At 33.3% G+C, this 19,394-nt stretch overlaps 1 protein-coding gene across 2 annotated transcripts in view; it reads right to left on the bottom strand.

Annotated features, from left to right (window-relative positions):
* LOC113518974 (collagen alpha chain CG42342) overlaps positions 1-17,936 on the bottom strand; it is a 528,837-nt gene extending 510,901 nt beyond the window's left edge. For both annotated transcript variants that reach the window (XM_052898576.1, XM_052898578.1), the window contains exon 1: positions 17,541-17,936. In XM_052898576.1, the coding sequence (XP_052754536.1) occupies positions 17,541-17,781 (241 nt within the window). In that variant the 5' untranslated portion in view covers positions 17,782-17,936. The remainder of the gene's footprint in view (positions 1-17,540) is intronic.
* Between the last annotated feature and the right edge of the window lie 1,458 nt (positions 17,937-19,394).

Here is a 19,394-nt window from a genome sequence, read left to right as displayed (position 1 = left end):
AAGTATAACACAAATAGAGCATTTATAGCACAAAAGAGAGCCATTAGAGCCATGGTTCATATTCCTCCCTGGGAATCGTGTGCAGGACATTTTAGAAGACTAAAAATACTAACTGTTCCAAGCCTATATATTCATGTTCTGCTAATAGATTTAATTAAAAATAGACATTTATATGAATCAGAGGATAGAATGAAACAACGATTAATTACAAGAAGGATGGATTTACAAAAGGTTATTATACCCACATTTAACATAGTACAACATTGTCCACGAAACCAAGCGGTGGTGTTATTTAATAAGCTGCCTAGGGAATTAAAGTCACTGAATGATTTAAATATCTTCAGGACAAAATTGAAGTCATTACTGCTAGAAAGGTGTCTGTACTCAATTGACGAATTCTAATTATAGTAAATTTGAATATATACCTATATTGTTTATGTTAAGAGATGACTAAGTGACTATAATATTTGTTTTATGCTTGATTTAATTTATATTTTATATAGTGTATGAAATTATTGTATAACATTCAAATACAAATTTTGTTTATGAATAAATAAAATAAAAAAATAAAAAAAAATTTACAGGGTACAGAGGAATAACACCTGAGTCCTCAGGAATGGCAAAGCATGGGAGGTATCATGGGCGAAACAATATACTCTGTTATGTCCATGGTACTGCTTATGTCAATAGACGACGGTTACCACTTTCCATCAGGTAAGCCGTCAGCTTGTTTGCCATTCTAAGTTGTATAAAAAAAAAGAAGTTCGGCATTGGCAATGGAATCGATTAATGTAGCGACGAAAAGCTAAAGACAAGCTATAAAAAAAGTTATGGACAAATTAAGAATCTGTTCCTTATGATAGTCGCTTTAAAACTAAAGAAAATATTTTGATTTTTTGAAACTTGATATTAGAATTTCTTATATATTTTTTGACTGCTACTTTGAGGTTATTTAATTAAGTACTCATTTCTGAGAATAATTTTGTTTGTCATTAATTTATTTACATATCTAATTATTAACGCTATACTAATTAATAATATAGAAGAAAAATATAAAACTTGAAAGCGTTTCTTTAATTACTTGTTACATGTTTATTTTTATTGTTTACTTCATTTTCTCGCACTGTATAACTATGTTAAAGTAAATGCTGTGAATACCTATAATAGGCATGTGCATAAATATTGTATTATATTTAATGTTTGTTATACCTATATGTTATAATGCAATATGCTGTTGATGTTCCTTAAATAAATAAATACTTAAAAAATTATTGCTTATACAAATATATTATTATATTTTTTTTATACAACGAAATAGGCAAACAAGCATATAGGCCGTCTGATGGTAAACGGTCACTGTAGCCTATGGACGCCTGCAACACTAGGGTCACGTGCGCATTGCCAACCTGGAAGAAACCTTATTATACCCTTTTTGAAGAACCCCATACTGTAGTCTCTAGGGAAAACCCAGCAGGGAGCTCATTCCACAGCCTGAGTGTATATATAATAAAAGAAATATAATATAGAGAGAAAATATTTTAATTAACTTTCCGTGTATAAAAAAAAAATATACATAATTTTGTGAATAATAAAATACACATATTTAGGTGAATAATTCATAGTAAAAACAATAAGAACTTGTAAAGATGAATAATAATAGAAGATTTTAAATATAAAAGAATTCATGTACCAGCGAGCCCAGCATCCTGTGGGAAAGAACAACAAAATAGAGGGTTGAAACAACAGGGCCGCGGCAGCCGATGCGGTGTAACAATTCAAACATAATATGTTACTTTTATATTTATCCGAAAAGATACTTGGAATATTTTCGTATTATTAACATGTAAATATTTATATGTAATCTAATAATATATTTTTTTTTATATTTGGAACAACTAATAAACAGTATTAGTAAGTCTTTAGATCGAATTTAATCTATTTCACAAGTAAATTTTAATTATTTTTTTCAGCTTTGCTTACAAGTGGAATAGATACATGCAGGCAGTCACTAACTTGAGTAAACTTTTGGTAGTGAATTTACTGGGTACAGAGGAATAACATCCGAGTCCTCAGGAATGGCAACGCTTTAAGGGTATCATGGGCGAAACAGTATATTCTGTTACGTCCATGGTACTGCTCATGTCTATAGGCGACGGTTACCACTTTCCAACAGGTGGGCCGTCAGCTTGTTTGCGATTCTAAGTTGTATAAAAAAAAGACTGTACAAAAGTCGTTTGCTTGGGCACCTCTGTCCCATTCGTGTTTCAACCGTGAAGCTGTTGTGTTTGCATGGCTGTATTTCGGTTTGAAGGGTGGTATATGGCGTGAATTTACAGGGTACAGAGGAATAATACCTGAGTCCTCAGGAATGGCAACATATGAGGGGTATCATGGGCGAAACAATATACTCTGTTATGTCCATGGTACTGCTCATGTCTATAAGCGACTACTTTCCATCAGGTGGGCCGTCAACTTATTTGCATTAAAAAACATGGCTTTAACGCTGAATTCTGCAAAATATAGTAACAAACTAACTGTATTTCGATAACTGAACTGAACCTCGGTGTCGAATATTTGCAATTCAATACGTTAAAATTAATCGCTTGTTATCCACCAACTTCGCAATAACCAAATTTGGCAAGAATAACATTTCAAAAATAACAGTGCCTTCAACTACATTTCAGTTTGAACATGGAAATTTGAAACGGAAAATTATTCATTCATTCGTTCATTACATAAAACTTAGTGGAAGCATATTATTATGCAATTGGGTATATTTTAGTCCTGTGTAAATTAACGTCGAAATTGAGTTTGAATAAGATTACTTTACACCAAAAAAAAATGTATTAAATATAAATTGAGAACATTATACCTTTTGGAAGTCGGTTAAAATATAAACATACTTCATACGACATGTTAGAGTAGAGATATTTATATATATATTTATATAGATATGATTAACAACGGTCCCCATTTGGGTCGAGCCTGTATCTGGGGAACCTATTAACTATTAACATATATGGATAGATATAAATTTAATATAAATATATATAATAATTTGTAATAGTTTGTGTGTATGTGTGTGTGTGTGCGTGTGCGTGTGCGTGTGCGTGTGCGTGTGCGTGTGCGTGTGCGTGGTTTATTGATCGTTAATTTGCTTGTTACTACTTAGTGCGTGTGGATGCAACACACGTAATACGTGTAAACCCTATAATCATCATCGTCATTTTAGTTATCCGTCCACTGCGGGTGCGTGACATAAAGAACGTGTGTGTCCTTGCAATGCACTTCAGATCGATCTAGTGGGGGTCGTCCTTGTGTTTACCCGACGCGGTCGCCATTCAAGAACCTTTCTTTCCCATACGAGAACCAGCCCATAATCACAATCGTTTCAAGATCGATTTGCCCTTTGTGATGGATTAAATAAGAATTAATCACGATCGTTTCAAGGGAGAACTACGCAGAGGTCAACTTTACAGGGCATATTGTTGGTAATGGGGAATAGCGTCCCCATTACTAACAATCCCCAGTCAGATATGTTTGTCAACTGTTGCCGTTACGCTGAACGTAACATAACGTTCAATATGCCCACATTTCATCGAACATTCTAGAATCAAACATGGCAGAAGATTATCTTATCACCGTCATCGGTGTTTTCACCAGAGAGGGAATCTAACTCGCCTACAGCCACCTTTTATCATCACACCGTTAGTCATCCACAAGGAATTCATCTTCACACGCTAGAACCTAAATTGTCGCGTACAGTGTAGTTTCAAAGGAATTTTCTCCCGCGAACGCTCAGGCTGTGGAATGAGCTCCCTGCCGAGGTTTTTCCTAAAAAAGGGTGTATTAAGATTTCTTCAGGGTTGGCAACGTGCACGTGACATCTCTAGTGTTGCAGGCGTCCACAGGCTACAGTGACCGGACAATCAAACGGGCAGTATACTTGTTGGCCACCTTGGACCATCTAATTTTAGACATAGTACATTTAAATATGTATCCTAGTATTGGGTACATATTTGACATATATGCATGGGATTATATAATTTTGTTTGATTGATATGTATATGTATGTGATTGTATATACATGTATGTGTATGTATATGTATGCGTGTGTATGTGTATGTATATATATGTATGTATATATGTATATAATTTTTATATATTTTTAATTTGCAAAAGATGCTTTTTTAATTATAAAGCACTATTATACCTACTTGTACAACAATTAGTCCATTACCTTAAGATTGTCTTGAAAAGATTGCTCTCAGCAATAAGACCGCCTCACTGTACTTATACAATTGTATCGTTGTGTTTGTAAATTGTCTTGTTTATTTCCTATATTGTATAATGCAAATAAAGTATACTCATTCATTTATTAAATAAATACACATAATGTTAACAGAGTTCTAAAAGAGTGACTGTTGAGTTTCTTGCGGCCTTTTTTCAACAAATAACTTTCCGAACCCTGCAATAGATTTAAAAAAAAAAATGACAATTTAAAAGTGCTTGTAAGTAATTCTATTTGAATAAAGACTATTTGAATTTTATTTGAATTTGTCGTATCAAAAAAAAAATATCGAAAATTTAAACTGACGTTTATAATTTTGGTTGTAAAATAAAAGAAATATCAAAATTTGACCGTACGTGGCTAGTTTTGCGTCGATATAAAGCGGCGTTTGGTGTTTATATGAGATAGTAAAGTTTATGAGCTGGCTACCGTCGCTGTACCAGTAATGGTGACCATTCACAGCGATAAACTTGCGGTGAATATGCAAGTTATTTGGCAGCGGTTCACGTGTCCGTCGTAAAAGTGAACCGGGATATTTGAATTCATCGTTTTAATATACATATTTTGCTGTTACATTTGCTTTAAAGTAATCTTTTTAGAAATAAATTATTAATAAAAGTAGATAGATAGATATTAATATATGCATCACTTGCATGCACAAAAATAACATTAGACATATTGGTATTTACTTAAAAAGTAAATAATACAAAACGTATACAAAAAAAAACACACAAAAAGAAAGTATATAAAATAGGTAACGTATTATTTCGTGAGTGTGCCACAGTAATACAAAACGGTCACAACTCAAGTTATTGGTTTGCCCTCAAAAGAGCAAAATACTGATATTTTGTTGTGGCCAAAAGCCAAAAGTAATTTTTAATTCATTATTATTATTAATTTTTAGAGGTTAAGGAAAAGAGACAAATTATAAAATTATTGGAATCAGGAAAAAAAATGTTAGGACACTTGATATGATACGACGAACTTATAAAAAACATAATAAAAGATAAGATTGAAGGAAGGAGGGGAAGAGGGAGACCATAACACCTAAGTCCTCATCAATGGCAGATCGCATTATTGTCATGTCGTATCAAGAGGTAAAAACTCTATACAACAGTATACTCTGTTATGTCCATGATACTGCTCATGTCTATAGGCGACGGTTACCACTTTCCATCAGGTGGGCCGTCAGCTTGTTTGCCATTCTAAATTGTATAAAAAAAGACTCGCTAAAATCGTAGTGAGTGGCAAGAGCTCCATCAACAAGAGTGCAGCTCTTAAATAGGTATGAATGAAATTTAATTACAAACATTTTCAAAAGGTAATTTTTTTTATAAATTTACCCCCCAATTATAGACAATATTATAGCCCTAATTATTATAGACAATTGGCGATGTTGATGTTTTTGGGAAATGATTCATCTTATTCATATTTCGCAGAGTATATTATATGTTTATTAAGTGAAAACTCTTGTTGGTATACTTTCACAGGTTTAAACTTGTTGAAAAGTGGAAATTTTCCCACTTAATAAAGATGCATACAAATATCCAGAAATATTAAATACACCTGGCCTCTTATATTCTTACTTAACACTTAGAAAAGGTATAATTATTATGTTTATCAAAAAATAGAACCAGTAATTTGTTTGTCATCCATTAGGGTAGTCAGAATCAATGGAAGAGGAGGCATGGCTTTAATTGTGATAAAACCCATCAAGTAATGGCGAGATGTATCATAGATACATTAGACTGAATATATGTCCTTTTGAATGTAAATGTGGAATTTAAGATTGCATCAAACAGTTTTTATTATCTATTACCAGAAGGAGATTTTGTACAAAAGTCGATTGTTTGGGTACCTCTGTGCCATTCGTGTTTCAACCGTAAAGCAGTTGTGTTTGCACGGCTGTGTTTCGGTTTGAAGGGTGGGATGTGGCGTGAATTTACAGGGTACGGAGGAATAACACCTGAGTCCTCAGGAATGGCAACGCATGGGGGGTATCATGGGCGAAACAGTATACTCTGTTATGTCCATGGTATCGCTCATGTCTATAGGCGACGGTTACCACTTTCCATCAGGTGGGCCATCAGCTTGTTTGCCATTTTAATTTGTATAAAAAAAAATCTATAAATTATAGTTTGAATCGTTATGAAATGAATTTCAGTTTTCATGAAATCAATTTAAAATTAAATACATAGGGGCGTAATATATACATAAAAATATAGACGTAACCAGAATTTTTTCTTTTTAAAACAATAATAGCTCAATAATCAAATAAATCAAGGTTAAATTCAACCATCCGACAGTTCAATTGAACCCGTATCTCTCAGCTATCTAGGTCGAGTGCGTTTCCAGTTATAACGCGGAAGGAATACTATCAGTAATTTTTTTTAACTAATATTTAAAACTAGGTTTTAACCGCATCTTAAGCTACATAACCAGAATGATCATCATCATCAATGCCGTTGGTGTTGTGGGTGACCATGGGCGGCGGTAGTCATTTACCATCAGGTGAGGCGCATGCTCGTTTGCCCCCTGTGTTGTAAAAAAAATCTACTAACATAAGCAACCATGATAGTTTCCAGGGGTTACCACGTGAAAGTCGACCTGACAGGATATATTACAGCAATATATATATGCAGGATATATATATAGCAATTGGGCTGCTAATCCTCATTGCTAACAATCCCTCCCCGCAGCAACTTAGGTAGAGGCGCATTGCGTATATTCTTGAAAAATATAAATGCGATATCGGAATGACATATGAAGCTATATAAAGATGATATAAGGCCGAAACGGGAATAAAATGTTCTGCAAACGGTCGACGGAGGTACATTCATATAGCTATTTTTCGGGCATTGGGGTAATTTTACAATATTAGACAGAAAACGAAGTAGTGTAGAAATGAAAAATTTGAGAATTGCAGATCATATATTTCGAAACAGGGGGAATATATTTTAAAATGTACGACACTGCATTCAGGAATCCTTACTAATACGCTGAGTGAGCGAATTGGGGTACTGTCAAGCTTATGAAATAAATATAAATTAATAAAAAAATATTATAACAGTTTGTTTGTTATATTTAGGCATATTTACAGTTTAAGCAGTATAATTATTCCATGTCTTTCTGTTCTTCCCTTCCTTTCCTGTAGATGTCGTAAGAGACGCTTAAGGGAACTTAGAGGAATAGAGGAATGGGCAGCAACGTCCGTCTTAAAACATCTCTAAAAGCCCAACTGTGGTTGCCAAAGCGTGGTAACTACTCGCAAACCCCCTAAGGGGGGCTTATGTTCAGCAGTGGACAGTTAAAGTCTGATATGATAATGTAGAAGGATACAGTCAATAAACACAGCTGCAGTAAGGTGTATATTTCTGTATTGGCAGGGAATTTAATTTAAAACTGCGGTGCTCAGTTTATATCTCAGAGGGGTTAGCATCAAATTGGATTGGTTTTCTACAAGTTTCGTATTTGCATGAAGACAAAAGAGTTCAGACTCTTGCTCTGTATTATACAGTTGGACCCTTCGTACAGGACAAACAATGGTACAGAGATAATGTGTAAAAGATTATCATAAGAAATTTTCTATTTTGTAACGTTGTTTTATGGGAAATTTTGATAATAATATAATTATAGATAGATAGATACTGTTAATGATGTGCGTTTGCGTTTTGATGATAAACGGATGATATGATGATGATGATGATGATGATGATGATGATGAATAAATACACCTAGTATTTGAAGCGGTTAAACTAAGGTAAATAAAAATAAACGATTTTGAAGCGTTGTATTGAATTTGATGTAATGCGCTGAAGGTTGTTTTGTAAGTAAGTTACAATTTGAAACCTGAAAGGTCATGTAAATTTCTCCTGCGTTATGATTGGCGTTCTCGCGATGTCGTGATGAGCGGCTCTTGTGACTGGATGATGTTGTGTGTGACTATCTATTAATAACTTAGCAGTCGTCCATTGGTTTTACCGCTGAAACCGCTTCATTATACGCAGGAGTGAATAATATTCATGGCATATTGTTAATGCTTTAACAATACTCTTTATTGTTTCCTACATAAGATCACAATAGTAAACTTATTATAATGATCACAGTAAGAAAACAATGAGCGATCTTACCGCTAAAAGCGATCTCTGCTGAGGTTTTCCCTAGAGACTTCGGTATGGGGTTCTTCAAAAAGGGTATATTAGGGTTTCTTCAGGGTGGGCAACGCGCACGTAATACCTTTGGTGTTACAGGCGTTCATGGGGTACAGTGACCGTTTACCATCAGGCGGGCTGTATGCTCGTTTGCGACCTTTGTAGTATACAACAACTAGACTCTAAATCAACGGTACAAATGTTTAAATCTGAATATGAACACAATATCTCTGTATCGTTTCTCATATTACTTTTTGACCGCTATTATTTCTAATATATATAAATAAATAATAAAACAATATTTTTCGCAGATGACATTTCAGTTATTGTCTCTACAGATAAAGAATGTTCAATATTGCAACATAAAATGGACATTACAAATACATGGACATTTATTATAAAATGGACACAAGAAAACAATTTTCTAATAAATGTAGGAAAGACAAAAATGATGAATTTTAATAACTTTAAAAATACTTCAATTAATATACATATAAATGAACAAATTATAAATAATGTTCAAATTGTGTGACATTTCTAGGATTAACATAAATTCTAAATTGACATGGAAAGAACAAATAGAAAAGGTATCGTGCAAAATTAAAAGATTCCCTTTTGCACTCTACAAATTAATGCGAGATAGCCAATAAAAATATTTTATTACAGCATATTTTTATATGTTGAATCCATGATTAGATATGGATTGCTACTTTGGGGTAATGGCGTTGATGTTGGGAAAATTCTAGTCGCCAAAAAAGTTGTATACGTGCTATATGTAATATTGCACCTGATGTTTGAAAATTATTTATGCCTTATTTTAAGTCTCTAAATATATAAATACCTGTTCCCAGTCTGTATATACTTGAAGCAGGTATATTTGTTAAATTGAATAAGCACATGTTTACAGAAGCAAAAGTGCAAATAACTGTTGCAAAGAAGCGCAAGATACCACATAAAAACTAGTAACTCAATACAATTCCTAAAACATTCATTTATTAAGAAATTCGTTTATATGATGTGTTTGAAAATCTTTAATAATATACCTACGGATATAAAGGAACTTCCATTAAATAAATTTAAAATTGTGTTACGTAAATGGTTACTTAACAAAAGTTTTTACTCTGTTGACGAATTTTTCAAGAAAGAATAGATAAATACCTAATATAGTTGTCGATGCATAAATTAAATTAATCAATTCCTGTCAAAATGTGACATTTGCATGCTATTCTGTAATGGCTAAATAGGCACGAAACTTTATGTAATGTAAGACCACCGATACCTACCCTATTTAAAGCAAATAAATTTATTATTATTATTATTATTATAAATAAAAAGTAAAATAAATAAAAAAACAAGCTAACACAGTGAACTGATCTGTGTTAACCATATCATAAATATCTCTGTATCGTTTCTCATATTACTATTTTGTTCCACTAAAAACTAATCTTCCTAATAAATTTAAACTAAAATCACATTTCTGAAGAAACTCCGCGTATATTTTTGTACGCAAAACATGCCGCGTGTTTGCGTCTAGTAATTTGATTTCATTTAACACAAACCATTGGGAATTGTACCGTAAACCAAATAAATCAGAGTTTATTTTTGATTAACACTGCATTATTTTCCGGGCAAAGCAAATGCATGGTTGCGCCAAATGAAATATTGAAATTTCGCACGACGTGTGTGCAGAATTCCTATCGCACTTTTTGCTCTAACATTCAACCTTATGGTTGTAACATTAAGATTGATTTTAACTCGATCGAATTACACCGAGTGTGTTCCTCCTTACGGCTGCCTTTGACAGTTGTCACGGCGTTATTCACAACTCATAGCTTTTAGCGCGGGAAATATTAGAAATACATGTTTGAATGAAGCTCTCGTGCTGAAATAATTTGTACGGATATTTGCAAGAGTAAAAATGTAATGCGATTGACTAGCGCGTAACAAATTATTTTTATTTATTTTCTAACTTATATTTTTATTGTAAACCAACATATAAGTTTTTTACCACATCTGCCCTTCATACGCTTTCTGTTTTTACCCAATGGTTAGCTGGTAGAGAATGCCATATGGCATTAAGCTCGCCATTTGTACAAAATTTTATTGTGCAATAAAGAATAAATAAATAAATAAATAAGTCAATCAACATAATAATATTGAAAATAATATTTATGTATAAGTAAATATAAATTTCTAAATTATATAAATACGGCTATAGAATTAGTTTTCTTACAAAGAATTATTTTGTCTTAACTTTTGTAATCAAACAGTCATTAATAAAAAAATGTGTGAAACAAACTGTTGCAATATTACCATATCGCTTTATTGTACCGCATTTTTGGCAAAACATATCATTCACTCATTCATTTCTTTATCCATTCATTCATTCATTCATTCGTTTATCCATTCATTTATTCATTCAATCATTCATTCATTTATTGGTTAGTGAAGTGAAGATACTATAATAAAAAAATAAAATTAAATGAATCGTCGAATTATATCTTACTGTAAATGAGTATATACCTAAGGCAAAATACAAATTCACATTTCACTTGATCGAACATTTATTTTAATTTTATCTTTATTAATTTATTCGGTATACTTATTTTATATACAGTACAACTATGTGCCGTAACCAAATCCTACGTCTCGGGGTGGAAGGGATTGTTAATAATGGAGACTGAGAATCCCATTGCTAGCAATATACCCAACCAGATCGACCTCCATCGCGGTTCCCCCTGAAACTATCATGGTTAATTCCTGATGAATTCATCATGATGGGCTAACTGGCCTGTTTTCATTCTCATCTATCACCCTTCACTGGTGCTCCGCCAGCGTATCCTGTAAGTGCAGGCGGGGTTACCATACCATTTTCACCCATAAAAAAAACCCCTACGTCTCGTAGGGTTTATCTAGGTATCAGTCGCCGATATTGAGATATATATATATATATATATATATATATATATATATATATATATATAATTCGATTTATATGATGTAAATGTATTCGCGATAAAATACGCTAGTTTATTTGCAATTGACAAATAGTAATATTTTATGCTTTATCAGAAAATAAAATTATCAATTTCTTTATAGTTTAAAAGAGATGAACTTGTTTGCCATTCTGAGTTGTATAAAAAAAAAAAGATGAGACTTAACACAATAATTTTGATAATGTATGATAATTTACCTGGTCGAAACATCGAGATAACTCAGGTTAATTAGCATGGCTAACCTAAATAATCCTATGAATTTCCTAAACCGTCTTTCAAAAAAAGCGTTCACGCTCACTTTTTATTTTTATCCGAGCAATAAGTGCTTTATATTATTCCCAAATTCGTGTATAATATAGTATATATCATATATGTGTAAGTATATTTATATATTCATATATATTTATTCGTTTATATATGTAATTTTAGTATGTATGTATATCAATAATATATTATGCATTCGAGTATTCTGACACTTTCTTTATGGTTGACTAGGAGAGAATGCTTTTAGCATTAAGTCCGCCATGTACACATATATGTACTAATGAATAAATAAATTTCCGCCTTTTATAAACCATGCGACACGAAAGTTAAAGTTAAACGGGTTTCTTGTAAATGTTTAGTATTTTCATTAATCGATCTATTCCAGATTCAGTATGCCAGTAATACAATTTCGTACTCATTATTTCTCGGCCGACAGACGAATTTATAAGCTACGAGCACATTTCATTTGTCATTTGTCGAGCGATACTCGTAAATCTGTCGAATTTCCGTATTGCTCGGCGTATTGCCAAGATATCGCTGGTTTGTTTCTTTTTTTCCCCTGATTTTCGGAAAACCTCACTGCGGTATTGCTAACTTATTGGAGCAGTGATCAACTTGATTCATGGACAGATCAAGCATGGAATGATTTCTGATTCATTGTCTATGAAAAATGCTCTGTTTCTATATATTTTTCGTTTTTTTTTTATTCATCATTGTCAACATATCAGCCTTCAACTGTGTGTCCACTGCTAATAAGGCTCACCCTTGGAGGGTTTTACCAGTAGTTACCATATTTAGCAGGCTGATTAGCAACAGACAGGCATTAGAGATGTTATAAGTGGGACGCTGCTGCCCATCCCTCGTCGTCCCTTAGTCAGTTCTTACGACACCCACGGGAAAGGTAAGAGGCAGTCGATTCTATGCCAGGACCACATGGCTATTTTTTATTATTTAATATAATATTCTCTCTTAAAAAAATCGTCCGCAAATCTACTTTGTGGATAACTGTCTTAAGATCAAATAAGTCACATAAAATTGAATCTAAAAAAAAATCGATAGTAGTAAAGTAATTGTTAGTTAAAATACATAGCTACTTTTTATGCTTTTTATCAGTAATCATAAGCATTTGGCATCCATAAACCAGAAACTGGACTTATTTCGTCCAAAGATAAAAATAATCTACCTTAAGCTACCTCAAAGTAGTCTTACCCTGTCTCCAGCAATAATAATAATATTATAAAAACAAATACAACCCGTGTATTCTAAATTTTGAAAATTTACAATTGTTATTCTAAACTTATCAACTGTAATCCTTACATTATCGTGGCTTATTGATCAAGACGAATAATTTAATCACGAAATCTTTTACCGATTCGTTAAATTACCCAGTGTACCGCTCTACAAATAACGCGACCCGGACGGCCCGGGGCGACTCCGGTTATCCGGAAATATAGGCTTTCCCATCTCCTTTGTTTCTTTCAATTTATTACGCGTATAATTTTTTTTAAACCACCGTTTCCCTAAGGCTAATTATCCAATTTCGAGCAGTAGCAGATTTCCTTTTCGTTATTTTAAATAAAATCATAAAATTAAACATAAATACTGTTAACAACGTAGGCACATTCATAATTATACGCTTGGTTAACATGTAGAAAGAAAATTAGAATGTAAATGCTGTAAGCAAAACATCTCTTGGTAACATTAATAATAAAAAATATATTCTCAATTGTATCCAAGTCGGTCTTATCCTTCGGCTATTTTTCCAATCTTTTATCTACGTTATAATATTAAGTTATTACACTATATTCTTTACTGAAATACCACGCCTGGAGGCATCATTGGCGAAACAGTATACTCTGTTATGTTCATGGCACTGCTCGTGTCTATAGGCGACGGTTACCACTTTCCATCAGGTGGGCCGTCAGCTTGTTTGCCATTCTAAGTCGCATAAAAAAATTAATAACGATGAAAGTCACGGTTCGTTTAAAAATTCGAAACCAAAAATGTAAACACTTAAACCCAAATATCTTAATTTGGAGAGGATAAAATAAAGGTTAATATTAATCTATTCTTACTTAATTAAAATAATTAATAATTACATAAAAAAATCAAAACTATGAAATGATTCAATAAAAAAAAATAGCTATAATTTTTTACATAATATTTTTTTTTACAACACAGAGGGCAAACGAGCATGCGGCTCACCTGGTGGTAAGTAACTACCGCCGCGTGTGTGTGTTGTGTATTCAAAGAAACATATCGTTATTTCATTATAGCATTTGTTAGTATTATTGATGAATATACAATATCTTTAAAGCTTCCCGCTAAACTATTCCTTTAATATGTCACTCTAATCAATAACAACGGATCTTCAGTTTTTATATCACCGAGTCTGGCCCCTTCGTAGAATTTAAGACAAATCCAACGACATCTCATTTGTCAAGATCAGCGGGTTTATAAAGGATATTTAGAGGAACGTTTATGCAAAACAAAGATCTATACCTTATCTTTCACTTTTAATGAGTATTTCCAAATAAAATAAACAAGAAACTATTTTTAGCAAATGTTAATTTTTAGTAGTAACTGTACTCTATGTTGAAATGTCAAAACAGATAATTAAATTATCTATCAAGCAAAAATAAAAATAACCGTCAATATTGTATTACTCCAATATCATATTAAGTATAGAAAACTTACCACTTATATTGGGTATACCAAAACTAAAACAATGATATGAACATGTAGCGTTCAACGAAATAATTAAAGACTTATGTATCGTTCCCTGCAGAGCAATAGGCTGCTTGTAAAGTAAAACTCGATTATACCACAGAGTCTACTTAGATATGAAACTCAAATAGTTACGTAGTTATGTAAATTGAACATTTTTATTATACCCCCCTTATGGGAAGGCTTATGTTCAGCAGTGGACAGTTATCGGCTGAAATTCTGGTGATTATTATATTTAAAGGTTTTGTCAAAAAATCCATTTATTAGATTTTTTTTTGTAAATTCTGGATGATCTATTATATTTAAGAATTGGTTTTGTCAAAAAATCCATTTATTAGATTTTTATTCCTTTTTAAAAGGCCGGCAGCACACCTGCAATGCCGTAGGTGTTGTGGGTGATTATGGGCGGCGGTATTTAATTGCTACAGTTCTTGAAGTTAAATAAGTAGATTCCCGCTCGAATGGCGATATCCGATACAAACTCGTCGAAAGCATCTTTAATTTCAACTCGTGGCCTCTCAGATAAAGAGTCGATCGAAGTAACTTCTCTGATGCGAGAACTTCAAACAATTAAGCCTTTATTTTGCAGCCCAACAATGAGAAGTAATTAGCGAACCTCGTGATCTCTGATGATTTTTAAAAGTTCACAAAATCCTCCACGCCATTGTTCGGAAAATTTCCATCAAACTCGACTGCCGGTCCACTGACCCCGGTTGAATCTTATTAACATCAGAATGGACGTAATGTTTTATTGAAGTCGCTTTCAATTGACCGTTCGACGGGAGGAAACACCCAATATGCCGTAGATCACAAATCTTTAGCCCAATTTAAGGATCATTTTTTATATCCGGCCCGGGGTCAATATCCCAGCGCGGGGCCCTACACAGGATCCTATGTACCTCCCTTTAAATTGAATAAAGGCCTACAACTTGGCTGACAACTGAAGCGTTTTCAATACTCCTTGTTGGTCCATTACCACTAATGGCTATTACAATAGAGTATTTCAAATTTGTGTCGTCGAGCCGCTGTATAAGACCGAAGCAAATTCTAGATTGTCAGGGAAGACAATGTAGCTCTTATTTTTATTGTTGCAAGGTTGTGTTTGGAATATATATGGGTATTCGTTGTTGTCCCAATTGAGTTTATCACCGGATATCGTAAAGTGGTCGCTGTTACCAGACCACACGTCGAATCGCTAGGCATTAATGTGATCTACAGACAGGTTTGGGAACCTACCGAGTGTTGATTCATTTGTATTAAAAAAAAAAGTTTAAATCCACTGCATCCATTTCATCAAACACTGTAATTAGTCAAAGAGTTTCCGACATAAACGATCACTCTAATATATAATTATAAAAGAGCCAAAGAAATTAAGTATTCACAATTTCATTTACTTTTCGAAAATTAAAATTCAATGAATTTATGATGAACTGTTAAACAGACTGTGGTTTTCTATTGCATTTTAGGTATTTATTAAGTAATATACATAAACATTACAAAACCTAACAATAAAAACAAATTTTAGTCACTAAAAAGGCTTACTCAGCATTTCTCAGGAGTCCTTACGGCTCACCGATGCTAGTCTTCAGTAAGAGCCTATACAAAGAGTGATGTACGCAGCAATGAAATTAAATAACAAGCAACGATAAGAAAAATATTAGTGTTAGGTTAACATTATTAGTAGTATTTCGTTAAAGTTAATTACATTTTGAGACTGTATTTAATTGAATCAACTGAACTGTTGTTAATAAATTAAAGACGATACATACTTGATATACAAACGACTTTCACTTCAAAGTTTGCAAGTTTATACTTTAACAATAACCTGAGGGTAAAATTGGGTAAAATTTGCATAATTAACATAACCAATTTATCATGCAGTAATAATAATCTTGCAATAATAAATTAATTCAGTCATTTAGTTGTTACGTTTATAAAACGTACAATAATAAGGGACTTTTAAGGGATTTTATTAAATCATGATTATATAAAATGTTAGATATAAATTTATTAAATGTTGAATTACTCTCATCGAAAGGGGGAAAATAATCAAGAATATAAAAGGTTCTATGGTTTTTCATTTTCCTTTCGCAGAAAATAATCAGCTACATGCTTTTAACCTTATTCTTACTAAAGTAGTGCAAAGTAATTGGAATCTACCATCCCAAGTGGATAGAATAAAAAAAAAAAAAAACACAACATTTACTATAGGAAACGATGAAAGAACACATACATAGAAGTAAATAAATAATCGTTTTAATAAAAAAGAAACCAGCATCATGTTTATCCTAAACGAAAGACTAGCTACAAATAAAAGTTTTAAATTAAATTTGCGAGTGCACGAGTCTTGTCAGCATTTCTTGGTTATATTGTTATTTTCTTAGCTAACAAGATACTTAGGTTGATAAGCTGTCTGCATGATTATTATCTGAATAATAAATTTCGTTTAAATGTCCACAAAATGACCCAGCAAATTTGTTCTCTCATCAAGATGGATTCTAAAGTTGTTTATTTACTTAACAGTTATTATATTTACATCTTTTAATGCTGAAATTTTAATCTTGAATAGTTAAGTAGTAGTCGAAATGCTATACAACTGAAGACCTAAGGGTTTTCTTACAAATTCTGTACATTAAACAAAAAAAAGTAAGTATAGAAATTACATCAAGAATTTTTCACATGAATTTTCTAATTCTTAAAGAGGCCAGATTTATAAATCTGGCCTTGTTCGTTCTTCGTTCGAACTTCGTTCCCTTTTTTCCACTTTCCCTTTTAACTTAACCATGCTAGTTAAGTTTAAAGGGAAAGTATTCTTACTTTTAAAAGTGATTGAAAGGTGTCTGTTTAACTCCTAAATTGTTACATTTACTCTTCTAATACCGTTAATTGTTTTTAAAGTAATATTTATGTACTTATTTATGTATGTATTTATTTAACACGATGATTGGTAAAGAACACTGTCTGGTGTAAAGTCCGCAAAATGTACATAGAATTTCACTGTGCATTTTAATTTAAATAAATAAATAAATACATGTTTAATTACTGAAAGTATTTGCTTTATTGATAGTCTAAAAGAGTAATAAAGGATTCGAAATACAAAAAAAGCCTTACCTGGTGGGCATATGCAGTCGTTGGCGTCCCGCTTGTCCCTGTTCGCCTTCCCCGGTTCCACTTGTGCCACTACCTCCAGTTGTTCCTCCAACACCAACACACGTTGCTCCAATTTGTGTTGCCTAAACAAACTGTAACCACACAGGATCATAACGAATACACACAAACACCACAGCACTATAGTGTTCAACGTCTTATCACAACGCTTCTCTAATCTCTTGTCGGCCATGTTTGCAAACATCAGCTGCGCGCTCCCATTCTAGTACTAATGACTCTGCGATTACTGCGAATAACCAATCAGGGTGCGTACGCTGATTATCATGTCACTTGTACTGATGGTCATGGGCAATGTGTCTGGTCGTGTACGGCGCGGGTGTCACTGTGAGCTGCCGGCACTCATGCTCTCCCTCGGGAAAGGAAGCGAGCTGTCCGTCGTTAAACGCCCTTTTAGTTGTGCCGATTACGCTTCGAGCACCGATCCTAACGTGATAGACGTGTCATTGGCGGATGGTGGTTCCGGATGTTTCGTTTTAGTCGTTCATGGTGTTTAATTCTGTTAAACGGGAAATGATTGTCAGTATGTGTATGTTGGCTGTGTTTGGTCTAACCGTGGAATGAACACTGAATTCGTGTTTATGGAGATGCTGATACTAGTACCACAGTACATAATTTCAAATACAATTAAATGCCACCAGCCTCTATCATCAATAGAAATACTTAATTATCTCTATGTAAATAAGAAGTAATGGATTTATAATTTTTAGGGTTCCGTGCCAAAAATGTACAAAGAAATCCCTACGTAATGATTATGTACATTCGTTCGTCGGCTATATCCTAGCAACTTCTAATGCTATTGATTTCATATTTGGAACAGTTTTAGATTTTATTAGCCTACATATATTATATTGGAAATAACTTAAAAAAAATATTGTTTTTTTTGCCATGATGTCTCAAAATGAATAGTCGAAATTTCAAATTATTTTATGTACGGAATCCTCGACTTGTATATTCAATTCATATTATTTTATTTTAAATACACATACTTTTGAGTTTATTTCATTAATAATAATCAGAAAACCGTCGTATGGTTCCGGCATAGCATAGGCCTTCCTTTCTATTCCCGTGGGTGTCGTAAGAGGCAATTCATCATCAGCATCGTCATAACAGCCATTGACTGTCCACTGTTAAACATAAGCCTCCTCCATAGAGTTTTGCCAGTAGTTGTCATTCTGTTGTTGTCACACCAGAGGGAGACTGTACAAAAGTCGATTGCTTGGTACCTTTACCCCATTCATGTTTCTACCGTAAAGCAGTTGTGTTTGCATGGTTGTGTTTCGGTTTGAAGGGTCGGATATGGTGTGAATTTACAGGGTACATAGGAATAACACCTGAGTCCTACGGAATGGCAACGCATGGGGGGTATTATAGGCGAAACAGTGTACTCTGTTATGTCCATGGTACTGCTCATGTCTATAGGCGACGGTTACCATTTTCCATTAGGTGGACCGTCAACTTGTTTGCCATTCTTAGATGCATAAAAAATATATACATATATATTGTTTCGTCCATGATAGCCCCCCTCCTCATGCGTTGAAATTCCTGAGGACTCGGATCCAATCCTCTGTACCCTGTAAATTCACTGCCATATCGCACCCTTCAAACCGAAACACAGCCATGTAAATACAACATGGCTCACGGTAGAAACATGATTGGGACAGAGGTACCCAAGCAAACGACTTTTGTATAAAATCCCTCTGGTAAATGTTCAAATGTCATTGTATAGTTGGTTAAATAAATAAATAATAATTCCCAATTCCCACGCAAATAAAGACGAATGCCACAATTTGTACCACA

Source organism: Galleria mellonella, unplaced genomic scaffold (genome assembly GCF_026898425.1).
Source record: "Galleria mellonella isolate WM207_F2 unplaced genomic scaffold, CSIRO_AGI_GalMel_v1 utg44, whole genome shotgun sequence".
Lineage (NCBI taxonomy): Eukaryota > Metazoa > Arthropoda > Insecta > Lepidoptera > Pyralidae > Galleria > Galleria mellonella.
The sequence above is the reverse complement of the archived record's forward strand: the minus strand, read 5'-3'. Positions and strand labels throughout refer to the sequence as shown.